Source organism: Sander lucioperca, chromosome 11, assembly GCF_008315115.2.
Source record: "Sander lucioperca isolate FBNREF2018 chromosome 11, SLUC_FBN_1.2, whole genome shotgun sequence".
Lineage (NCBI taxonomy): Eukaryota > Metazoa > Chordata > Actinopteri > Perciformes > Percidae > Sander > Sander lucioperca.
The window spans coordinates 14,848,756-14,875,840 of NC_050183.1; the positions used below are offsets into that span (position 1 = coordinate 14,848,756).

Below are 27,085 nucleotides of genomic sequence, written 5' to 3' on the forward strand. Positions count from 1 at the left end.
CCTGCCTCTTAAATCTTCATTAAGATGATAATGATGCTTCCATGGTAACACACCTTTTCTCGACACAACCGAACCCCCCCCCAGGCTATTTCCATGACAACATCATCAAACACTGCGTGGCAGCGGCGCAGCAGCCAAAAAGAGCTTTAGCATTGATTTGAAATGGAAATCCCTCCCTGTCCGACTGCTGACCTCAGTGCTGCTCTGCAGACACTGTTACCACAGTGACACCTGGTGGTGGAGGCTGATATGACAGGGCAATGAATTGAGGCTCCTTTGCTGGTTTGTACAGAAGCCTATTAGTTTTCTTTTAGGAAAGGAGAGTTTGGAATATCTGATGTTTAAGAAGTGCATGTAGCTCTTAAACTGTTATAACCTATAACCCTGATATACGAAAAGTTTGATCCTGGCGTTTGATCCTGATGAAGGAACACAGGTCTGGAAAATAAAATAAAATAATAGGGGTGGGAAAAATAATCGATTCTTAGATGCATCGCGATTCTCTCTCTCTTTTTTTTTTTTTTTTTTTCATGTGTTGATTTTTATTTCAAAGTTACTGTCTCCAGAGAAGTACAAATCAGAAAACAGAGTGACTGAAAGAGGATGGGATAATGGACAGCAACTTAGAGTTTAGGCAAGAGTGCAGAAAAAAACACACAAAAATGGCCAAAAGGAAAAAAATAAACATGATCTAATAAGACATACATAAAACAATTAGGCAAAACACATATAGGCTGTTCATCTACTTTATCACGTGATGTCTGACCACCTCATGTTTCATGTTCTAAGAAGCTAGTGATCCACCTTTAAACATGACTGAGCCTCTTTCATTTCATTAAAACTTGTGTGTGACAAATATATGTCAAAATCAATTTTTTTGATTTATATGTATTTTTTTTTTTAAATCACGCATGGAAATGTACATAAAAAAATTGTTGCATCGATAATCTGTTTAGAATCGAATTGTTGGCCTCTGAATCGGGATCGAATCGTGAGGTGCCAAGAGATTCCCACCCCTAGAAAGAAGACAGGCCTGGAAAATAACTGTCTTAAAACTGCTAAAATTAAAAAAAAAAAAAAATTAAAAAAAGCCAATATTACGTCGGCTGGATCATTCAAGAGGCAACTGCGACTACATTTTTTGTACAGCCCTATTTCTGATACCGTGGCGGCAGATATTTTTCATATTTGTTAACTTTTCAAAAGAAACAGTTTGCACATCCAACAATTCTTGCGTGAAGTTGTGTTGTAAAGTTTCACCGACTTTTACAAAATAGGAGACTCCCGCACTCTGCATCACCAGTCCTTTGAAGAAACTAACGTTTCGGTCCCTTTGGACCTTCGTCAAGACTATGTTCTTCATTTTATTAGTTAGAAATGATTAAAAAAAACAATCTTTCCAGACTTCCAAACTTCTTCATATTATCGTCAAAAGAATAATAAACAGGAATAAATAACATTTGATAGCATTGAGCTGGGTTTGAAAACATTTGTTTTCTGTATTTATTCATATGCATGTATTTTATTATAATAATGATGTGTTTTAGGCCTGCATATTATGTTATTAATAATAATATAATTACATATTATATGATTATAATAACATGATATGAATTTAACATTTAGTTGGGTTGTGGACGTTTTTTAACTGAAGTATGGGACAGGCTTGGTGTGTGTGTGTGTGTGTGTGTGTGTGTGTGTGTGTGTGTGTCTCTCTGTCTGTGTGTGTGTGTGTGTGTGTGTGTGTGTGTGTGTGTGTGTGTGTGTCTGTGTGTGTGTGTGTGTGTGTGTGTGTGTGTGTGTGTCTGTCTATCTGTCTTCTGTCTGTCTGTGTCTCTGTGTGTGTGTGTGTGTGTGTGTGTGTGTGTGTGTGTGTGTGTGTGTGTGTGTGTCTGTGTGTGTGTGTGTGTGTGTGTGTGTGTGTGTGTGTGTGTGTGTGTGTGTGTGTGTGTGTGTGTGTCTGTCTATCTGTCTTCTGTCTGTCTGTGTCTCTGTGTGTGTGTGTGTGTGTGTCTGTGTGTGTGTGTGTCTCTGTGTGTGTGTGTGTGTGTGTGTGTGTGTGTGTCTGTGTGTGTGTGTGTGTGTGTGTGTCTGTGTGTGTGTGTGTGTGTGTGTGTGTGTGTGTGTGTCTGTCTGTGTGTGTGTGTGTGTGTGTGTGTGTCTGTGTGTGTGTGTGTGTGTGTGTGTGTGTGTGTGTGTGTGTGTGTGTGTGTGTGTGTGTGTGTGTGTGTGTGTGTCTCTGTCTGTGTGTGTGTCTGTGTCTGTGTGTGTGTGTGTGTGTGTGTGTGTGTGTGTGTGTGTGTCTCTCTGTCTGTCTGTCTGTGTGTGTGTGTGTGTGTGTGTGTGTGTGTGTGTGTGTGTGTCTCTCTGTCTGTCTGTGTGTGTGTGTGTGACAGTTACAGCTGTTAACAGCTATAAAAAAAAAAAACACTGTCTTGTCTCCCTCACAGTCACGGACACAGGGCTGACAGGTAACCTCTCAGTTTTTGTTTTCTGCCGCCACCTTCCTTCCTGCCCTCCGCCCTGCATGGCTGAGCACACACACACACACACACACACACACACTCTGACTAACTTCCAAAAAAGTACCCTGCAGGGTCTCCTCTTATTTAAGCCGAACACTGCACATTTTTTAAAGCAACAAACTGCTGCTTCCCATAAACAAAAACTCTCTGATCACTGGAGTCATTAGAATCTGTAGGACCCAAAGTGGGGAGATGGCTCTCAAAATGTTGAATAAAAACTGCGTTTAGTTATGGTTGTTTCTTAGGATGAGGCTTGTGATACTCCATATTTTTCTAATTGGCAATAAATCTCATGAAAAGACCAAAGACCAGCAGTGAATACTGTGTGTATCACAGCCTGATATGTGTTATACTGTTGCACTGTAGAGCTGCAAAGATTAATCGATTATTTGTCAACTATTAAATTATTCGCCAACTATTTTGATAATCGGTTCGAGTTCTCTGATGCCAGCTTGTTAAATGTGAATATCTTCTAGTTTCTTCTCTCCTCTGTGACGTAAACTGAATATCTTTGAGTTGGGGACAAAACAAGACATTTGAGGACGTCTTTTTGGGAAACACTGATCCACATTTTTTTTCACCATTTTCTGACATTTTATAGACCAAACAACTAATCCATTAACGGAGAAAATAATCAACAGATTAATCGACAATGAAAATAACCGTTAGTTGCAGCCCTGTTGATGGCTGACATGTTCCTTCGTCATCATGAACACACAGTGTCACTAGAGCACCAAAATGTGGATTCATCCGCCGCCGAAAATAGTCCCCAACAAACACATTTCCTCCTGTTTGTATGATTAAAAACTACGGTGAGCAGCTGTTTTCGGACCTTTCTGATGAAATCATGTATTTGTGTATTTAAAGATTTACCATCTTCAGTATTAAGTACAGTCATGTGAACAAATTAGGACACACATGCTAAAGTTGACTAAAAAGAGGAATAAAAAATCATCTTTAGGAAATTAATCTTAATGCCTTAATTTAAAAAAATGAGGAAAAATCCAATCTTTAAGGACACCAATTTTCTTTGTGAATGAATAATGTATCGTAAATAAATAAATAAATGTTCTTCCTTGAAATACAGGGGGCATAAGTGAGTACACCCCTATGTTAAATTCCCATAGAGGCAGACAGATTTTTATTTTTAAAGGCCAGTTATTTCATGGATCCAGGATACTTTGCATCCTGATAAAGTTCCCTTGGCCTTTGGAATTAAAATACCCCCCCATCATCACATCCCCTTCACCATATCTAGAGACTGGCATGGTTTTATTTCAGTTAACCTAATAGCTGGTTTGATTTGCATTAAGAGATGATTTTATGGAAAGTACCCCATGTCAATCTCTAGGTATGGTGAAGGGGATGTGATGATGTGGGGGTATTTTAATTCCAAAGTTTATTTGTGTAGCACCTTTCACAGATAAAAATCGCAAAGTGCTTCACAATAAAATGTAATACAATACAACAAATTAAAATACAAGAACATTTAAATACAAATAGAAACATAAGAAACAACCATAAAAAAAAACTTTGACTAACTAAAAGCCTGCTTGAAAGTTGCTTTTTAAAAGATTCGACAGAATTCACACAGCGTAGAGAGGGAGGCAAGTCATTCCCCTGCCTAGGAGCCACTGCTGGGAATGATCGATCCCCTCTAGTTTTAAAATGAGTGCGGGGAACCACTAATAGCCTCTGACCTAATGACCTCAGACTCTGGGTGGGAGTATGAAGCTGAATCAAGTCAGAGATGTAGGGAGGAACTTGAACGTGCAGGGCTCTAAAAGCAGTTACACACCGGGCTGATAATCGGCCGTTGGACAGTGACTCGAGTCTGTTCGGTGTGTTCCGTGCCATCGTCCGTCGGAGGAGCTGTCGGCCTTCATTTTGACCTGACATGTTCAGTCGGAGACAGGGCAGTTGGGACTCACCCGGAAATGGCAAGCGGGATGAGTGTGACTAGAGTCTCTCAAAATCTGACGAAAATCTTTTAAACTGACCTTTGTCGATCTGAAATGAAGACAGATTCATCAACTGCACGGCCTATTTCTCTCTTAAAATGTTTTCAGAAACACGTTTCGGTGAACTATCTTAGAACAATATGAGATCGTAATCTGAATGAGTCGCCAGTAATGGCCGTTCGAAAAATCCAAAATCCGGAAGCAGCAGCCAGATCCATGTGACGCGTTCGTCCAATCAGCTGCCAGTTTTAATTTTTTGGGCGACAATACAGATTAGCGCCGCCTGCTGTTATGGAGACGTATTACGTCTCGTCTCTTTGGTGTGTTCTGAGGAACTTTTTTGACCAACTCGGGGAGACTGATCAGTCCAACTGCCTTTTCTGCCAACGGTCGGCCGTCTGGTTGGTCTGTAACTGCCTTAAAAGTAAGGACCAGGATTTTAAATTGAATTCTATACTGGACTGGTAGTCAGTGAATTGCTGCTAAAACAGGCGTGATGTGTGCTCTTTTGTTAATGAGTTAAAAGCCTCGCAGCAGAGTTCTGAACAGCCTGGAGACGGTTAAGCTCCTTCTTACTCAAACAGGTGAAAAGGCTGTTACAGTAATCTAAGCGAGAGGAAATGAAAGCATGAGTGATCATCTCCAACTCGCCCAGTAGGACTTGAGGCTGACGGACACAGACATGTCGTTGGTTTGAGTCTTTATATGGGTTTTGTTGACAATGACAAAAATACAAAAGAACAGCTGGCGTACATTGTAATAAATCAAATCCTAAAGGTGTTTGAAGAGTGTAAAGTCCAGCTGTCGGTCCAGTGAGGAGCAGACAGGTCAGACTAGAGCTGCACGATATGAGGAAAATATCTAATTGCGATATGATTCACGATATTGGGAGAATCATAATTGATTTATCATTATTCTCACTTTCATTGAATATTGATTAGCGTGATTTTTGCGAGGATCTGTACCAAACAAAGATTTTTTTTCTTTAGTCTGATAGGATTTGTAGGCCGGGACGTCTCTGCAGCAGCAGAATACTTAACTCAGGATGCTTTGACACATACGTTGCCTTTAACAAATATTTGGCCCCCCTTGAGATTTGAATATTGCACTAGTCCAGGGGTGTCAAACATACGGCCCTTGGGCCAGAACCGGCCCGCCAAAGGTCCAATCAGGCCCACTGGATGACTTTGCAAATTGCAGAGAAGTAATTCATTCCAAATCCAAATTCACCACTTTAATCTCAGAGAATATCCTTGTTCTTTTTCCTTATATTTATGACTTTAATCTTAGAAATTCAGTTCAGAGTTTTTTCTCTGAACATAACCCCTCGCTCCCGGGTCCGTAACATCATTATTAATTTTTCCTACAACGGACGTAGAACGCTGTCGTTGCAGAAGCAACTTGCGGTTGCCAACATCAAGCTGACAGAAACTCTAGCACTAGTCCATATTGCGATTTCAATAAACTTGATTAATTGTGCAGCCCTGGGTCAGAGTGGACTCCCATCATGCTGCTTGTGTCTCAGCGGATCCTCCTCATGGCTTTTGCCTGCAGTTTTGACTCCGTGTTATCCATGTGTTTGCATTTTCCCTCCTTCAGCTGAAACACTTTATTTTTGCTGTATGTGATGACGCTGCTTCTCCTCGATATGGCACACCCTGCACTAAACCTTCCATCCTGCTTTTCTTATTGTAAAACAGTTATATTGTACATAATTGTTGGTTTGATTGGTTATCGTGTATTTTGAAGTCATTGTTTATTCCCTTTTATGTTTATGTAACAAGGCAAATTCCCCGTAAGGGTTGTTTATTTGGCAATTAAAGGTGCTGTAGGTAGGATTGTGAAGATCCAGGACTTGGTCAAAAAATTTGAACATCGACAACTTCTCAGTCCCTCCCCCCTTTTCCGTCTTAGTCCAAAACGGTCTCCTAAGCCCCTCCCCCCACAAGGGAGAAGAAATGTGTGTGCATGAGCAGTGATTGACACGCAGTTAGACACCCCGGCCCTGATTGGTGCATCTGAACAGGGAGCGGTGGATTTTTGTAAATCTCACTACAGGCTGTAGATGGAGCCAGAGGAGCTGGATTTATTTTAAATGACCTGCTTCATGTAGTTCTACTGGAACATAGGGTCAGTTTCAGCAAATATGACAGAAAGTTAGTTTTATAAGTCTTACCTACTGCACCTTTAATCCGATTCTGATCGGATTTGGATTCTGAAATATGTGTTTAAATAATTTATATTAAAAAAATGTCTCCATGTCTTTATTCTCCGTGTCTCCCTCAGGACGGATGGCAGACGCTGGTCTCTGGCCTCGTTGCCTTCCTCTGGCTATGGCACCAACACTCCCAGCTCCACTGTCTCGGTAAATATCTCTACTCTGCTGTATGTGTCTGCATTTAAAAAACAATACTATCTATCTACTAACTATCTGCTGCATCCAAGGTTACTATAGTTTTAAATTTGTAGTAGTTTTTATTTTTTATTTTATTTCAGTTTTGACTTTTCAATTTCATTTAAAGTGCTCTAAGCGATGTCATGCGTTTCTTTAGGCTACAACATTTTTTGTCACATACAGGAAACATCTCCTCACTATCCGCCAGCTGCCTGTCCCCTGAACACACTGTAAAAAACATCTCCTCACTATCTGCTAGCTGCCTGTCCCCTGAACACACTGTAAAAAACGCTGTCTCTGTAGACAGCCCAGGCTCCATAAACAGCAACAAAAACAAACTGCACCAACCTGCACCACCAAACATAACAAACAGTCTTCCAGCCAATAACCGACAAGAAGGATTTGGGGGTGGGGGTTGGGGGGGTTAGTGCGCGGAAGAACGGAAGGGACGGGATGAGGAGGCGGGAGGGGCGAGCTCGTTTTGTTTGAAAATACTTCGAACGTCAACAACGTCACGTAACGTCACCCAACATCGCTTAGAGCACCTTTAAGTGAGTTGTCAGTGCGTTTGCTAGTTTTAGTTTAGTTTGAGTGTGTTTTTGTCAAGGCCAGGTGTAATGTCTCAGAAGTACAGTATGTACCTATATGCTGTACATATATATGTATTTACATACAAAAATACATGGTTGGAGAACTGTGGGCATGGCCATGATGTGTAATGTTCAACCTTAGCTAATTTAGTGGCTGATGTGCAGTTACTGCGGCGCAGCGCCATCTCCTGCAATGTCAATGTCAACCCTGTTCAGTTTCTGTAAAAAAAAACTAATGATTGACATTCATTTTTATTCTATTTTTACTACTTTTTTAACCTCGCAATATAGTTTCAGTTTAGTTTTTTTAAAATGTAGTTTCAGTTTTCTAAAAATATTTTCTGCTGTTTATTTTTGTTTGAGTTTACTATAATAACTCTTGCTACATCTGACTTCACTGCAAAAGCAACAAGCCAACAGATCCTCCCTCAGCTGATACAGTCCCTCGTTCTCTCCCTTCTCCCCGATGCCCTCAAGTGTACTTCTGCTTCCCGCTCTGTTTCTCCTCTCTTTCCTTCCTCCATTCCCAGGGACATATCATCACTCCCTCAGGTCTAATCCGTCTCCTTCACCTTCTGCTGTTGCTCCATCTCCCACCTTCTTAATACCCCGGCGTGCGGCTTCTCTGTGCCTGCCGCCTGCAGAATGAGGCCCAGCATGCATCAAAGGCAGCGAGCCGAGTTAGCCGACTGTGCGAGCTCTTAACATGTAGACCCAGACTGCTAGCATGCCTGCTAGCTCCCTGTTTGTACCGAGTGGGAAAATAAATGACTTGTTAGATGAAAAGGACTTCTCACAGTGCCCAGTAATGATTGGTTTGCAGGGCTAAAAACATCTAGACATGTAGGTTAACCTAAATGAAATATAGTCCTTAACCCTCCTGATGTCCTCAGGGTCAAATTTGACCCATTTTCAAAAAGTTTCGAAATCATAAATTTGGGTTTCCTTCAACCAAATTGTCAAAAAAATAAATAACGTGGGTGGTTCCATACGGCGCCCTTCACAAGTTAAATAACTGATCAGTTCACTATTTTCATTGAATTTGGGTGTTTTATTTAATTTTATAGCATTTGAAGAAAAATTTATTAAAGAACACTGAAAAAAAAGTGACAGGAATGTAGGGGGAAAAAAACAACAAAAACGTCCAAAACAAACGCAGAAAAAATCGACAAAGACATTGGAAAAAGTGAAAAAGACCTTCGGGAAAAGTGAGAAAACGTCAAAAAGTGACAAAAAAAATGTCGGAGAAGGATTCAAAAACGTGGTCAAAACAAAAACCAAAATGTCCAATTTGATACAGGTCATGTAAACAGCATATTCCATGTGGATATTCCGAATAAGGCCTTTTTTTAAAAGTAGCATTTTCCGATTAAGACGTGCGATATGTCGGTATTATTCGGGTTTCAGGAAAATACTTTGAACAAGTATACAGCGCATTGAGACAGTGTGTTTCAATCAGGGTTTTTACTGCAGTTTGTGACAGTTTACGGCCTCTTGCCTGTTTAGGGCTCACGGTCAGCTCTGTGCGTTGCTATGGTTGTTGGACACAAAGCAACCAGCCGACAGTTTGCAGGGCTGCGGGAGAGATGGCGCAGTGGATATGACACATGCCTTTGGTTTTGGAGACGCGGGTTCGATTCCCACTGCGATACATCAACCAATGTGTCCCTGAGCAAGACACTTAACCCCTAGTTGCTCCAGAGGCGTGAGACCTCTGACATATATAGCTATTGTAAGTCGCTTTGGATAAAAGCGTCAGCTAAATGACATGTAATGTAATGTAAAGTAAGATGCACGGGCCAGAAGAGAAGAAGAACACAGCTACTTTTAAACATGATCAAAGACTTGATTATCAACAGGTTTTTGGATATGCACAAACATCTCAGCGCCGTCCTTTTCAAGAAGCTGGTCGAAGGAATGAAAGAGAGACGCTGTGTTCGCACGCTCCAACAAGTCCGCCACCGCTGGTTAACTTTGAAAAAGTCCTATCTTGCACGGCTGCATGTAAACGGGAATATTAGTGGAATATTCATTTTCATTATCCGTGTAAACAGCTTAGACGGAATATCGTCTATTTTTCCAAATAAGGTGAGCTCCTGTATGCAACAAAGATGAATCAAAGATGAGAGTCACGCTGACTCCCATCATCTCATCACGCCAGCACGCATTAAGGGACACGTGAGGAGGCACCGTTATCACATCTCTCTCACTTTGTGGCGTGATCTGAAAATCAGTGATTAGATTTTAGTCTCCAGTCGCTCAGAACAGCGTGAAGAGATGACCACAGCGAGGAAAAAGACATTCCAATGAAAACAGGAGATGCATCGTTTCTTTTTTTTTTCTTTTTTTTTTAATTGCATTTCACTAGAAATTCCAGATGAAAGTTCGTTCTGCAGTTAAGCACAGCTTTCTATGCCCACCCAACCCCCACCCTCCACCCCATGGCGCAGTGATGCTCAAAGCAAACGCATACGCGCACACACACACACACACACACACACACACACACACACACACACACACACAGGGTTCATAATTAAGTTTTTTGTCCACAAACCGAATGTCTAGTGAATGTTCAAATGTGACCAGCCACTCAATAGGTTCCTATTGTTTTTTTTGGCTGGTGAGTGAAGCAAATCTACCAGCTGGTAGATGGTGCTAATTTTGGACCCTGCAAACACACAAAAAAGGATATATATATTATATTATATATATATATATATACACACACACACACACACACACATACATAAACATACCATACACACATACACCTGCACATACATGTTCTATTTTAAGATATTTACTCCTCCTTCCTCACCTGTACCTAACTCCACTGTCCTCCCCCGTCCTCACCTGTACCTAACTCCCCTGTTCTCCCCCGGCCTGGACTAGCCCTAGCGTTAGCCGTTAGCTCTGGCCTGACCCCGCAGTAGCTCCAGCGCTGGTTGTAATCTGTGCTCCCTCTGTGCTCCTCCTCTCACAGTCCTCCTGTTCATCTCAGGAGAAGCTGCACCAGCTGCCCTTCCAGCCCACTCCAGACGAGCTGCACTTCCTCACCAAACACTTCAGCTCCGAGAGCATCACAGACGAGGAGGGACGCCGCTCCCCCGCCATGAGACCGCGCTCCCGCAGCCTCAGGTAGGAGCGCTGGCAGAAGTTTACACTCCCAAAAGGATTAATCATATATACATTGTATTGATTCATCCAAAAAACAAATCCAAAAAAACCTATTCTGCATCTATAAGTTCAGTCAATTTAGTTGGATTTGCACTCCAATAATTTCTAGTTATAATACGGTAATGTTTGTTTTAATTTTGACGTATTTCACCCCTCATGTTTGTAAATGGGGTGGAACGTTAGAGAGACTACATAACACAATGCAGTCCACTTCAACACCACGGCAAATAATATCTCTGACCAATGGGCCAAACTAAATTGAACATTATTATCTTCATAAAGGTAGAACAGTTGTATTTGACTGTAACAAACTGGGCTTGTATTTTACTAACTTTAGTTTTATCACGGCTGAATGTGAAAACTTGACCTGGAGTGAGTTTTGGTAACACTTTACTTGAAGGTATCTACATAAGAGTGACATGACACTGTCATGAACACATGAATCCTAACTCTAACCCTAACCCTAACTTGTCATGACAAAAACCGAATTACACTTACTGACAGAAGCATTATGTCATAAACGTTTGACTTGTTTATAATGTTTATGACACGTCCATGACAGTGTCATGTCACTCTTATGTAGATACCTTCAAGTGAAGTGTTACGTGAGTTTCTTCTGGAACAAAAATGAGCAACGTTAGCCTGGGTTGTGTGAGTTTGTGTGCCAGTCTCCAGAAAAGGTCAGACTCGTCCCGCAGACGTGTCCGTGGCGGGTCGGAGCGAGAAGAAACTCCTCACTCTTTATATATACGTATATATCAGTGGCATTCACCTGTCCACCTTTTATTCTCACCGTTCATCTCCAGCTCAAATGTCTTCTGTCTTTATCTTCTTTTGTGATTCTCCATCCGCGTGTGTATGTCCTCCTCCTTCTCTATCTCTCTCTTCACCCACCCTTTGTGTCTCACCTCCAGTTCTTGTCTCAGCAGCTTTATCTCTGCTTCTTTACGGGCAGATATTGAATTCTTTCATCCTCTGAGATGAAAGAAGACCGACCAGGTTGCATGGTGTGTATCTGATTAGAGTCCCACTGAGTTTGCTGACTGATTTCAGGCTCTGCGTGTGTGTTTGTGCGTGTGTGCGTGCGTGTGCGTGCATGTGCGTGTGCGGAGAAGTGCCATCTCATATAATCCAACCTCACCCCGTGTCCTCATATAACTTCTCTTCCTCTGAAATGAAATCATAAAGAAGTAACAAGATGGATTTTTCATACAGAAAGAGTAAAAACATAGAAAATGCAATGTTCGTAAATGTTTTTTTTATCAGAAATGTTACAAAAGTTGATGAAAACTCAAATTCTGCAATAACAGTGTAGGCATGGGCCGATGTGAGATTCTGACCATATGATAACCTTGATATATCACGGTTTCACTGTTTCACAATTACAGCTTTAAAATGCATTATTTTGAAACACACTGCACGCTGGCAGGTAGACAGATTTCTAAACTGCACTTTCTGTCCTTGAAGACTCATAAAAACTAGCCTGACGTGGTCATACTCAGATTCTAGTCAGAATATGAGTCTGATGCTGCTCCATTGGGCTGGGATTATGGGGGCGTGTTTCAACCGAACCGGGAAAGAAAATGCCTCTGCACTCCATTGGATAGACCTACAACCAATCAGAGCAACGGAGTATGTGACGTATGTTGATAAATTCAACTTTTGCCGAATCCCGTAGGAAGGACGGCAAAAACATCTTTCCGATCGACAGATGCCGTGATCGCGGTTCTCTGTTCCTCTTTTAAAATGAATGCGCTGTTGATATCTTCTATAACAGACGCGATGGTGGAATCTACACATGTCAGTTCTCCTGCGGCAGCCATCTTTGTTGTAAACAAATTCAACCCAAGCGCTCTCTGGTGATGTGGTTGATTATGTTACTGTTGATCATCTGTCCATCATCGTATAAAGCCCGCCCTGACAATTTGATTGGTCCAAACTGCTCTGGTTCGAGCACAGTTGCTCCACAACGGATCAAGTCCAGACCGAACTTCCCGACCTCAAATGTTGTGGGCGGGGCTAAGTTCGGCTGGCATCCAGGCTATCAATAAAACAGAAACCCGTGACTTTTTTCTCTTCTAGGATCAGACCTTTAGGGGGGCTCAGCCCCTAATGAAATCTGCGTGTATATGGTGACGCAAAAGTGTGTGAAATTGGATGTAGTATGCACACCAGGTGGCTAGGTGGTAGTGTGAAGCACTGACACACAACACCAGCAAGTCCACGCGCGTGCGTAGAACCTTCCTTCTACTTCTCTCCCTAGTAGCGCCAAACCAAAACAGTCCTGCCAGTCAAAATATAAATACCGAATTTCTTCAGCAGTAACCTGTACCTGGAGAGACATCATATCCACACCAGAAATACGCTATCTGTAAAACCAAGTAGGCAGGCTGTGGATACCCAACGGCGGAGTGGCCATGGGCCTATATTTTGATTTATCTAACCAAATATGGGGTGGGTCGCCAGCCACCACAACAATACATAACACAGCAGATCTGAGCAGACTTTTGCGGTTTTTACCCTTTAGTCTACCCTTTAATTTCCACTCTGGAGGGTGGTTTCACGTTTTTGCATATTTAAACCCCAAAAACGGCATCGTCATCTAAACGAAAGGCACATCTGATAAAATATTTTGTCGTTTTCACCCGCGAGCGTTGTCGTGTACACAGGGCCTACGTTTCTGTTAACCCTTTCCTTGACTGGGTTACAGGTACATATCATCGGCGACAGACACACAGGATGTTAAACCTGTTTCAAGCCTTTTGAACCTGTAATTGCCCCAGAAAGGGTCTAATATCGCCAATGAACCGCGGACCTCATACCTTGAAACTGGTAACCGGCCCATGCCTATTACCGAGATGAAGTAGACTGTGAACAAGTTAACACATACATGGAGGTGACTTTGAAAAGTGTTTTTCGGCTGCAGCCAGCAGTTACACACCCCCCACACCCCCCTCATGTGCCAGGGTGGATGAGCCTGACATCATATTACTCCGCCAGCAGTGAGTGTCATTAAAAAGCTCTTAGCGAGCCGTCCGCAGACTGTCTGCAAGTGCAGATAAATAACCAACAGAAGGGGTAGGCTGAGGATTAGGGGGCCGGGTTCTATTAACCAGTTTACTTTTGGATCCAGTTCCAAGTTGATAAAATGCCCAAATGAAGAGACTAGTGTGAGGAAAGTGTAGCAGAATGTGAAGAGGACGTGGGGAATGAGACAGACAATATGGAACAGAGGGAGATGAAGTGAGTGACTGAGTGGAAAGAAGAAGAAGAAGAAGAAGAAGATGATGATGATGATGATGATGATGATGATGATGATGATTGGACCCAGGGGTGTCTGTGTATGAGGGAGAGTGAACAAATGAAATTGAGCCGCAGAGCACAATTATATGCTAATTTTACGACTCTGCCGTGAGTGATGGCAGCCACCCTTTTTTTTTTTTTTAATCATCATTTAACACTTTCTCTGTTCGTCTTCTAATCTTTTATTCTTCCCCTCTCAGCACATTCATGTCATGTTTAGTTTCTGAAGTATATCTATCTGCTCTGTCCACCATCCACTCTTCCATACATTGGGAAACGAGCAAACCACCTCCATCCATCATTTCATGTGCAACCGCTACAGGCTGCAGTCGCTGCACCCCATTGACTTTCTGTCTGGAAAATCACCTGCTCTATTCCATCATACATATCAGTACTCATGTAATAATACAAAACTAGAAAATCACCTGCTCTATTCCATCATACATATCAGTACTCATGTAATAATACAAAACTAGAAAATCACCTGCTCTATTCCAGCATACATATCAGTACTATAATAATACAAAACTGTCTCTTTTTCCATGTGGTGTCAGAGTAAGCAAACGCATTTTAAAAAATCTCCAAAATACCACAGAATCCAGGATGTACTCATGAACCATTTGTACATATAATGAGGCGAAGTCCACCCCCTTCCGGTGGACCTCATGGGACCTTATTTCGGAAAAAATATGAACGGTAGTGAACGGGGAGAGGCAAATTATTTTTTGATCCCGTTTGAATTGAGCCATGGATTACAAATATGATGTTCGTCAATTTAAAAGATAATTTTTCAACCGAAGAAAGTCTCAGTTAGCCGTAGGTTTGTCACATGACCACTTAGTTTAGTGTGAAACCGCTCAGTGAACTACATCTCTCATCTCACACAATTTACGTCACCTAGCTTGATGCTCAACTTGCTCGCTAGCTAGCTTGCTTAGCTCTGTTCCACAACACACACATGATGTGTTTTATCCAGTGAAGTGTTTTCAGCAGATAAGCAAAAGAACAAGCAAGATCCACTGCTTATTAGAGTAACGTTACATCCCCGGTATGATACACACAGACATCGTAGCTTCAGCGAGACGTCATCCATGCAAAATGTGTAGTCTTTCTAATTACTAGTGCTGTCAAACGATTAAAATATTTAATCGCGATTAATCGCATTAATGGCATAGTTAACTCGCAATTAATGAGTTAAAAATGAATTAAAAGCGTTAGTAGTTGTTGCAACAGCATGTGAAAAAAACTACAAAGTTTGATAGGCCAAAAAGAACGGTAATCTCGCGATAAAAAAATTGACGCCGTTAAAATGGGTTTGCATTAACGCCGTTAATAACGCGTTTAACTGACAGCACTACTAATTACGTATTTTCACAGTCGTATACTTACAATTATTTAACAATAAACTGAGACTTTGTTGACTTGTGAAATTATCTATTAAACTGATGAACATTATATGTGTAGTAATTCATGGCTCAATTCAAACAGGATCAAAAACTAATTTGTCTTTCCCCATTCACTACCGTTCATATTTTTTTCGAAAGATAGGTCCCATGGACCGGAAGTAGAAGGGCGTTACTTCGGCTCTCTATAGCTACGAAAATGAACATTGACTGCTGCTGTATTAGAGCACTGTGGGCCGCGTAGAGAGGAGGTCGGGGTGGATGTTTTGGGTCGTGAAACCCAGCGGGGGAGCAGAGTTCACTTCCTGTTTTCAAGGCAAGGCAGCTTTATTTGTATAGCACATTTCAACAACAGGGCAATTCAAAGTGCTTTACATAAAACGTTAAAGAGCAGTTAAAAAATATGAAGATAGGAAATAGAGATTATAGGATGCCAGTGTGTGACAATGTATAAGCCGTTGCTCTATACATGTAATCCTTGCCGTTCCCAGAACAGGCCAGTCCCACTGGACTTACTTTTTAATTCTCATGATATGCTTACATAGATTGTCATACAGTTCCAATTTTCAACAATGTAACTTCAATGACAATTAAAAATATCAAAACATAAAATATGACAATAAAAGTTACAGTGCAGTATAAGAAGTGAACAATTATTTAAAGAAAGGCAGCGTCAAAAAGAAAAACACACACACACACACACACACACACACACACACACACACACACACACTTCTCATCCCCATTCTGCCCGGTTCTCTGTCACGGTCAATTAGGCCTCTCATTTCCCAAGTTGCCCGCCTCAGTAGTGAAGCATCAATGTTATTTTCTCTCTTTCTCTCACACGCAGACCCCCCCCCCCCACACCTCTCTCTCCCCACCCGCCTCACCGCCACCATCTGATTCGCTGTCTCGTCTGATTTACTTCAGTTACCCTCTCTACCAATGAGCTTGTTTGCATTTTGAGTGCCCTTTGTCGCATGTGACATCACCACTTAGCTAGGGGAGAAAAAAAGCCTTTCCAATGTTTTAATTATCCAATTTTATGAAACACCCTCGGGTTTAAATTGAATCTTATATTCTGTTTCATCAATATTTCCTTTCTTTCGCACACTTTTTGAACTATTTGCCCCACGCCCCCCCACAACGTCCTCCAAGACTGTCGTTCCCCAGGTCGTTCCTCAAAATAATGACACAGACATTTTTCGCCGGGATTGCCGCAAGGCCGTTTTTATTTCCCATTACAGTAGAAATATAGCCGTGTTCAAATTAGCCTTTGTCTGGCTTCCTCGTGTTATTCATCCCGGGGATTTCTCTTCGACGTCCGCTGCAGCGCGCTCTGAACGGGAGCTTTATTGTAATAAAAAGGCTCAAATCCACGAGGAATAACACGGAGGAGGAGGAGAAGACGTTCTCTGAAAATTAAAGAATGTACATAACAGCCTCTGGCACTGAATCCATCTCTGTCAAGGCTAACCTTTAATTACTGAGCCCCGTGGCAGAGCCGGCTCTCCGCGCTCCTCATAGATTTTCCTTTTTTTTTAAACACGAACATGAAGGAAGAGTTTCAAAGTTGAGCGTGCTAGAACTGAGAGGATTTACATGCAACAATAACGTGTGTGTGTGTGTGTGTGTGTGTGTGTGTGTGCGCGTGTGCGCACAGTTAGGGTGTGCTTTGTTTAAAGGGTCAGTTCACCCAAATTATAAAAACATACCTTTTAAATAAATGCTCTTTTAACAGAAGTAGACTCATTTAATGCAGTTTTCATTCCCTTATTAAATCTAAATCCTTCTGCTGTGCTCTTCTTTCCAGCAGTGTTGGGTTAGCTACGCAACACTTCCTGTGGGTTTCTGCTTCCTGTGAGTTTCTGCTTGGGGACAATACAGTTGAAGTTGTAAAGTAAGTCCAAGCTGAAGAGGTTTCTACTAATCAGTGCTCTATTCACTGATTAGTAGAAACCTCTTCAGCTTGGACTTCCTTTACAACTTCAACTGTACTGTATTGTCCCCAAGCAGAAACTCACACACACTTAAACATAGGATACATAAAACACAGTATAAAAATATATATAATGTAGAATAATACATTTGTGAATCTTGAATATTTGAATGCTGTATTCACCACAAACTAAATTCTAAATCCTGTATTTGGGTGGAGGCAGACATCTCAGAAACACATTACACGTGTGTGTGTGTGTGTGTGTGTGTGTGTGTGTGTGTGTGTGTGTGTTGGACGTAATGATAAACTGCCTCCGTGAGGTTTCGCTCGTATGTCACATTCAGGCTGCTCTCATTCCTATTAAACTGGTAATTGGACTTTGAGCTGCCGATGGATGACTCAAAGCATTACCTCATCGCACAGGTCGTGCGTGCGTGCGTGCGTGCATGCGCGTGTGTGTGTGTGTGTGTGTGTGTGTGTACCGATGACTCATACTAACAAAGACATCTGGAGCCCCAAATTCTTTGACCTCACCTACCTTCCTCTCACTCAGTCTCTCTCTGGGAGTGTTCTATAAAATACTATTGGTTATATGTTTTTATATTTTGTTCTATTAATTTAGTTTGGTTAGTTCTTTATTTTGATTCATATTGTTTTTATATTGTATTTTTGCGTGTAAAATATTACTTTGTCTTAGTCGTTTGATTTTAGGTCACCAATCCACCATAAAGTCTTATTGACTGGTGCGTAGTGCCGACAATATTCAACCCTTTATTAACGATGTTTCGTTCCTAAATCAAGTAACATTTTGTGAGTAAAGAATGTTCAGGTTATTAACAGGAAAGGGTTATTTGTTCCTTTAAAGCAAGAATAAAATATGGAAGTTGTGATATAATCCTACTAGTACATTTCCCTTTTGTTTAGTACGTTTCTAGATATGAATGTCTGTATCTTGTGCAACAAGACAGAACAGAAAATAAATCTTGATCATTAAAAGAAATCTGCTGACATGGGGAGATTGGCAGATAAAAAAAATAAAATAAAAAACTAGATTTGGAAACAAAATACTCTATTAAAATGGAGATTATTTCCATGTGTAGCAAACACTAAAATTGCAGTTGCAATATTTAGAAGGAAATGTTTACAGTCATAAATGGATGGAATGAATAATTCAGCAGGCTAACAAAGCCTAAAATTGCCTGGAATGAAATTTATCTCCCATCTCACACGCACACACACACACACACACACACACACACACAGCCTGACACCTGTCTTCATCCCCTATTCTCCTGAAAGTGAGACTTGGAAAGGTCAAGGATATTGCTGCTGTCTCTATTTTGTCTTATTGTAGACGGACGGACGGGGATGAGTCCCAGGAGGGAGAAGATGGAGTCCGTTGTGTGAAAGACAGATGAAGAGTAGAGAATGAAGGAGACGTCACTGTCAGTCTGTCAGGTCCCGAAAACCCCCCTGAGAACTGACGGACACTCGCTGCAGTGAGGACAGCCTCGGTTTATCACTGACAGCTACACACACACACACACACACACACACACACACACACTGTGTCCGAGGTCCGCCGGTCTCCCGAGGCGTTACCTTTGTGCCGCTCTGTGTGTGTGCAGCCATGCGAGTCCAGAGGTTATCATGGTCTCCAGTTTACACCGCTGAAGACACACATATGATGAAGACCCCGAGGTCTCGTTAGTGTGTGTGTGTGTGTGTGTGTGTGTGTGTGTGAGAGAGAGACCACCGTCCGGCATTTTTATTCCCCTGTGCTCGTGTGACCTGAACGATCCTGCATGTCACATGCAGTCTGGTTAGTGGTTTCTGCAGCTCAGGGACAAGCAGCACTCCCTGTAGGAGAAGAAAGAAGATCACCCAGGAGTTACCTTTCAGAAAAACTAGTGCTTTTCTGACTCAAATGTCATGATATTAAATGAGAGGCACACATTGTGCTGTGATTCTTGAGTTTCGAACCTTTGAAATAACCCCAAATATAGATACTTATACCATGGTCTGTTGTTCTGCAGAGAGTTTTTTCTTTCTATCATCATCTTGTTAGCCCTGATCTATTTGTTCAAACCATCTATATGTGCCAAGATGTCACCCCGTTCATTAAAAAAAAAAAGTTGCTCATTCACTCAATTTCTGCCGTAGAGCATTACTCCTAAATTCCACCAGGCGCGCCTCTGCTGTGTGCCGCGACGCAGCGCGTTTCTGAAGTGTCCCTGAAGCAGCCAGGTGTGATTTTGACGGAGCTACGGGGCATTCAAAAGCCAGGCAGGAAGTGGAGGGCTAGAGCATCAATTTTCTTAGATTTGAATTAGACTCCCAGTCATACATCACATCACTACATTATTTCAGCAACTAAAACACAGCCACCAATCTTTGATCCGTGCCTTTCATAACTGGACTTAATGGAAGAAACCATTTAATTATGTACACTAGAGCTGAAGATCTTTGCCCCGTCGGGTTCGGTCTTAATTTCTATCATTTTACACGGGCTCGGGCCGGGGTCCGGGTTGCACGGTAAATGAGCTGTCAGGTGATGCGTTTCGATTAGCGCGAAAATGGATGCTGAGGAGGTGAAACGGAGACTGGCCTCTGGAGGACTTATTTTATTTCTTTGTTCCAACTTCCAAGTGGCCTATAGCCTCCGTTAGTCATGAATGAATTATGTTAAAAAATGTATAAATGACTCATTATTTACCAAAGGCAAAAGAGCTGTGGGTGTGCGCACATTTGAATTATGTCGGGCTGTAAACGGGTTCGGGCTTTTAAAAAGCTGTCAATCAAAATGTACTTGTGACTGACAACTGAGTGTCTCCACTCACCTGTGTTTGTCTGTTTTTTTTAATTCCAGCCCCGGGCGTTCGCCTATCTCCTTCGACCATGAGATCGTGATGATGAACCATGTGTACAAGGAGAGGTTTCCCAAGGTTGGTACGGCAGAGACACACTTCCTGTACAGAACACAGTCACTGTGGGTGAAACCGAGAAGGACCAGGAACACACAACAAAAACCTGAAAACAAGTCACTGGAAAAAAGTTTAGTTTCCCTTAATTATGTGTTCTGAAAGTTTGAGTCCAAAACCAAGTTGTAATAAGAATTTCATGTGTGTTTATCGACTGTTAAAAAGCTACAGCAATTAGACTTGCTTAACCAGAAAACATGAACGTAAAGGCTCTGACACACCAACCCGAAGGCCGACCGTCGGCAGAAAAGGCAGTCGGACCGATCAGTCGGCTCCCCGAGGTCCAAAAAGTGCCTCGGAACACACCGAATCGACGCCGACTTGAGCGACGTAATACGTCTCCATAACAGCAGGCGGCGCTAATCTGTATTGTCACCCAAAAAAATGAAAACCGGAAATGGCGGAACATCTCTCTAGACCTAGTAAACACGGAGCACGCTGTCGTTTCATTACTCGCTGAACGGAAGAAAATACGATGGCTAGTAATAAGAAGATACTGGCGTTGTCGGCTCCGGTTTTCTCGTGCACTGATTCGCTAATCGAGGGCTAGCACTCCGCCAATCAGATTGGTCATTGAGTCCGACTGCCCACCTGCCGCTTCAACAAGTCAAATCGGCCAAAATGAACGCCAACAGTTCCTCCGACTGACGACGGCACACCGAACAGACTCGAGTCACCGACCTCGCCAGACTGTCCAACGGCCGATTATCCGGTTGGTGTGTCAGCGCCTTAAAGGTCTAGAAGAGGAATTAGTCTATAACTGATGAAATGGTCTCAGATTTCAATCTTTTATGATGAGTTTTTGATTTTGATTCAATTTAATCATGTGTCTGTGTGAATACGGTATTATGACTGGATGCTTATAGTATCATAATATGGTGCATGGAATATTTTCTCATGTGTTTCACATATTTCTTTTTTGTTTATAAATTAAGCATTTAGTTAGAAGAGATTCACTGTAATATATGACATCATCCTGTGCACATGCAGTTTTTGGTCTGTAGGTCTGGTATGTGTGTACCTCTACTGTGACTCATCTTCTCCCCCCCTCCCCCTCAGGCGACGGCTCAAATGGAGGAGCGTCTGGCGGAGCTGCTCAGCTCCTCGGCCCCGGATAAGGTCTGCCCGCTGGCAGACGGGGTCCTGAGCTTCGTGCACCACCAGCTGATAGAGCTGTCCCGAGACTGCCTGGAGAAAAGCCGAGGGGACCAGATCACCTCGCGCTACTTCTACGAGCTCCAGGAGAACCTGGAGAAGCTGCTGCAAGACGTAAGTCCAGCAACAGCTCGTTCCCATTCACTGCCCGGCAAACACACGCTCGAGCAAGCAAAGAGCCTGAGAAGAAAGACAAACTGAACTCCTCAAGATGGAATATTGGAGGAGAGAAGAAGATATTATTTTATTGAAAACTCAATAGAGGCGTAAACACATTTTCAACTCTTGTTGTTCATTCGATAATTTAACCCCAAAAACTGAAACATCTATATTTTTACATTTGTCCTCACTTTACCAGTTTCAAAGATAGAGAACCGTCTTCAATTATAACTACCTTCTCTTAATTAAAAAAAAAAAAAAAATGAAGATCGACAGGAAGGCTGTTTCCAAGCTTTTTAAATATACAAGATCTGGAAATTTCAAGATTCTGGCACTTGATGAAGACATCATGACTATGGCAGCCTCCCAGTCCCGCTCGGTTAACCGCGGAACAACTCATGGCGTGACGCGCTCCTTCGCTCACTCATCATCGTTGCAATCGTCGGTCTGTGTGAGGTCACACGAAGGCACGAAGACGGAGGCCCAGATGCAAACACGTAAAGCTCCCTCGGCTCTCCCACATTCCTTCACACACACACACACACACACACTTGCTCTGTTTACGACTGACCGTTACAACTCTGATTCGCTAATGGCAGCTTGGCGTGATGGGACCGTGAAGGGACAGTTTTTGTGTATTTCTGTGCGCGTGAACACCAAAATATATTTACATGTGTGTGTGGCGGTGGTGACATCTCTATTAGCTCAGTTTTCCAGAGCCGGCGGGGGGGCATTATGGCTCCCACCGGACTCATATTGACCTTCTGTTCTACTGGGACACACACTCACACAAACTATCTCTCCCTCATAGACACACACACACACACACACATATTTGCAGGCGAGCACACACACACACACACATATACACACATCTCCCCGATTTTAATTTCACACTCCAGCAGTCACCGGGGGCTGACAGATGACTCTCCCAGACAAACAGGAGGGTGAAGGAGGTGCAATCGCAGGTTTTTTTTGTTTTGTTTTTTTGGGATGGGCGGGGATTGAAGGGGACTCCTCTGCTTCTCATTGGCCGGCCGGCTCACGGGGAGGGAGGTTGGATGTACTGTACGTGCATGCAGCCTGTTCGAATGCTTTTGGAGGGTGTGAGGAACTGGATTTGGAGCACATCTGGAGAAGACGCCGAAGCTGCAATGCGGGCTAAATGATGACATCATCAATTAGGCGGCGTTAGGCTGTTTTTGGGGTGGGGGGTTTGGCGGTTGGCCAAGTGCGGCAGCAGGTGGACCAGACCTACACAGCATAGTAGAGGATGGAGGACGTGAGCAGGTGGACAGAGGTGTGAAAACAGCCTCCCCGCCTGCATCTTTTATGGAAATAATTCCTGGTTTTGTGGTTTTGGTTTTTTGGCGGAAGCATGTCTGGCGTCTCGTGGCAGAGGAGGCGGGAGGAGGAGGAGGTGCTGGAGGATGTGCTGAGGAGGAGCAAGTGGAAGGTGTTCGCTCACAGCAGGGAGGAGGAGGAGGAGGAGGAGGAGGAGGAGGAGGAGGCAGACTTTACAGTTGAGTCCATTTCGGTTTGATTCGGTCAAGCTTTATCGGAACGTCGAAACTTGTTTACACTGATGATGACAAAGACGATGAGTCTTCGTAGCTTCTCTGTAGTTTCACTCAGACGTCATTTAATGCTGTTAAATAAATAGCGAGAGTATATCAACTCAATATAACTTTGAAATCACTCTCAGCTCCGCTTTGGTTCTGCTTTAGGTGGTTTTAAACAATGCCTCTGGAGCTGCTTTCTTTGTTTTTAGTGCATTGTAACTTCCTGTCACACTCAGGCAACATAGTAGTGATATACACAACAAGTCCTTGGAATTGTTGTTTAATTAATAATTACAAAAACAGCTTTTTGTTGCTTGTTTTGAAAGACGTGTGACCGCTTCTTTTGAATATAATCCAAAAAGATAATTGAGCGTGTTCCAGAGGTCAATGACAAATACATTAAATATTAAATCTTCTCGTCATCAGTCAACTGCTGTGGGTGTTTTCATCTGCAGCATGTTAATAATTCAGACTTTTAAATGAGCCATGAAGTCATTTTTACTGGTGGTATGACAGCGGGATGTATTGTATTCTGATGAATTATTTTGGATCAGTTAATAATGAATACGTAAAGGGACTAGAATATACTTAAAGCTTGTACTTTACGCGTGTGGTATACACATTTATGTTTCATTAAGTGCCTTTTAGATGTTCCTCTTTGGGACATTTAGGACTGATGAATGGTGCCTTCACTGCTCGGCTGACTGAGTTTACTCGGACAACTTTGAGGACTGTTGGACACCCAGATGTCGTCGGCTCAGCCCTTCTGTAGCTGGACAGTGATCTAAACTTGGTCTTAAATGCTGGTGGTGAGCAGGTTAAAGGGTCCATTCACCCAAATCACAAACAACTCATTTGCTCACCTTCCACTCGTAATATCCGACCATTAAGTCACTTTTGGTTTCATGCTGGGCGGTAATATGGATATAGGGTTTTCCCTCCCATGTGAGCATCAAAACTAACTAAATGACCATCAGATTCTTAGATATACTCCGATCTAATGATTGTAGTTTGGTCTCCAATTGGACTTCTTTAGCACGTTTTGGTTTTAGGCTTTCTGAGTGTTACATATTTACCATCTGCTCTAGCTTTTCCAACGTTTGAGACAAAGCTATGGTGATAGTAGCGCTCTAAAGCAGTGGTTCTCAAACCTTTTTTTCAATAATGTAATACTGTACCCCTTTTGAATTTTTTTAAAAGCCAAGTACCTCCTGACCAGCACAAAACATTTTGGGTAGAAAACAAAAGTCTATATAAAGAGGAACAATACAGCGCGGGCAGTGATAGATTTACTAAACAACAAACTTGTAACTGAGAAACACTTAAATGCTACATTTCAAATGTTTAGAATCCATCAATAAACCCATTTATTATTACAGCATAATTATTTGAGGAATTGTGCATGACATATTTTTAAACTAACATTTTGCAAAGATCTCACGTACCCCCTGCAGTACTCCAAAGCACCCCTAGGAAGGGAAAGCAGAAACACTGCTCTAAAGGATGTGAAATTGATGATTATTTCTATTTAAGAATATCTCATTTAGTGAGTGAGGACCCCTAAACCCATCGGCCAAAAATGCGCACCTAAGTCTTTGACAAACCCAGGAAAAACACTGTATATATTATAAACTATCATTTATTAGGGTTTACGTCACTTTGTACTGAATCCTGACATTGATATGTGTGACGTGGTAAGTTTTCTGAAACCTCAATTGAACAGCCATTTATAGAAAATAAGTCTGATTTGATTTTAAAGGAACATTTTGGTATAAACAGTGAAGGAAAAAGCCTTGAAATATCAATAATCTTACGGTAAATATCTTCACATACAGCCAGGGTTGGCTTCATTTCCCCCGGTTTTAAAATATCAGTCTGCCTCCCAAATCCAGTGGAAGTGAACCCAATTTCTTTCATGGAGTTGACAGGAATCTACTTGTCTTTCTAGAAACAGTGTCAATGATTTGGGTGACCTGACCCTTTAACTGCAACGACTCCCGATTAGTTGATCGACAACTATCTTGATAATCGATTAATCGGTTGGATTTTTCATGAGAGAGAAAAAGGTCAACATTTTCTGATTCCAGCTTGTTAAATGTGAATACGTTCTAGTCTCTTCTCTCCTCTGTGACAGTAAACTCAATATCTTTGAGTTGGGGACAAAACGAGACATTTGAGGACGTCTTGTTGGGCTTTTGGGGAACACTGATCCACAGGGGTGCACGATCCAGAAAATGTCACGATTCGATTCAATGTCGATTTTTAGGCTCAAGATTCGATTCAAAATCGATTTTCGATTCAAAAACGATTCTCGATTTTAAAAAAACGATTCGCAGTATGTAGATGTAGTTACTTTTTCATGTGATTGAAAAAAAAATTGATTTTTGGAATTCTGTGAATCGATTTTGGATCGGTAGAGCTTGAATCGCGACGCGAATGTGAATCGATTTTTTTTTTGCACACCCCTACTGATCCACATTTTTCACCATTTTCTGACATTTTACAGACCGAACAACTAATCAAGGAATCAAAACAATAATCAACAGATTTAAAATAATCGTTCGTTGTAGCCCTGAATGAAATCATCCTTCCTTCTGTCTGAATGTAGTTTTCGTCGGTGCACTCCTTCTGAGCTTGACTTGTCTCAAGTCCTTTGTCCTGCTTGTGCATCCATTCCTTTATTCATCCATCCGTTCCATCCCTCCTCGTGTCGTGACCCCATTACAGAGCTCGCGGGAGGCCGACTCACCTCTCCTCCTTCTATCCTCCGCATCCGCTTTCATCTTTTATCTCTCCTCCACCTTTACCCTTATCTCCTTCGCCCTCTTCTCTCTCTCTTTCTTTTTTCGCCTCTCTTCCTCACCCTCATCCGTCTTCGTCACGGGGGCTCTTAGAGACCTGCCGGGCGGTCACCATGGCAACCTGCATCCAGGCCACGCTCTGCTGGAACCCCTGGGAAGACCCTGTTAGTCCCCCGCAGGTCACCCGAGGGCAGAGGGGGAAAAAGGGCAGAGTGCTAACTCAGCTCTGGCGATCGCTCACTCTGAACCTTGAGCGTGTTCGTCAGGGCCCAACGTACAGCTGCTCACATCTGGCTTTAATTGGCTCTCAGCTGGACTCAGGTGGCAACATCACCTGCTTGGAGAAAGTGATGGGGCGACACAAACGGTGACGTCACCTCCCGTCCCGTTCTTTTTCTAAGGGAACGAGCTGCCACGTGATGCTTGATCTCCTGGAATTTGGCATGTTTTTACTCTTATTTAACCAGGAGTAAAAACTCATTGAAATTGTTTTTATTGAAAGCGTCTCTAAAAGTATCTCGGAAAAAAATATAACTCAAACATATGAAAATGTTGCCCGAAAAGCCAGAAGCAATAACAAATTAAACGGAACTATATCGAATGTGAAATGAAGTTACTTGCGTACAGACTTCCTTTTCTCTAAACGATGCAGGGGAAGCTTTTTCCAAACAACGTTTTATGTAAACACATTGAATTTTAATATTTTCCATGTACGGCGACAGAATATGTTTGTGACAAACTAAAATCCACAGGTTATATCATCATTATTAAACATCATATACAGGTAACACATGCATACAAGCTGTTAAAGCCCATCTTCTACACTGTGTACCCACCAGGGAATCTCTTCCACATTACACATGCAGAGTAAATATAGTTAGTCTGTCTCACACACACACACACACACACACTCTGACTGGTTTATTAGCCGCCGCACAGTGGGAGACGTCCCTCTGCTGTCCATTACTCAATGATCACTGGCCTGTACAGTCACCTCTCACACACACACACACACACACACACACATTCAGTCTCCTTCACGCTTACATATACACACCCTAATACTTATTTAGGTTGCACATACAGTATATAGACACCCCCTCCCCCTCTCCAGGTTTCATTACAGTTATA

General features: G+C 42.3%; 1 protein-coding gene across 15 annotated transcripts in view; it reads left to right on the forward strand.

The window, feature by feature from the left end:
• mast2 (microtubule associated serine/threonine kinase 2) overlaps window positions 1-27,085 on the forward strand; it is a 264,432-nt gene that overhangs the window by 201,232 nt on the left and 36,115 nt on the right. For 10 of the 15 annotated variants that reach the window (XM_031306591.2, XM_036007022.1, XM_031306595.2 and 7 more), the window contains 5 exons: window positions 2,451-2,471; window positions 6,773-6,851; window positions 10,458-10,612; window positions 20,166-20,241; window positions 21,337-21,546. In XM_031306591.2, the coding sequence (XP_031162451.1) occupies window positions 2,451-2,471; window positions 6,773-6,851; window positions 10,458-10,612; window positions 20,166-20,241; window positions 21,337-21,546 (541 nt within the window). The remainder of the gene's footprint in view (window positions 1-2,450; window positions 2,472-6,772; window positions 6,852-10,457; window positions 10,613-20,165; window positions 20,242-21,336; window positions 21,547-27,085) is intronic. The other 5 variants (XM_031306593.2, XM_031306597.2, XM_036007025.1 and 2 more) reach the window with 3 other exon arrangements.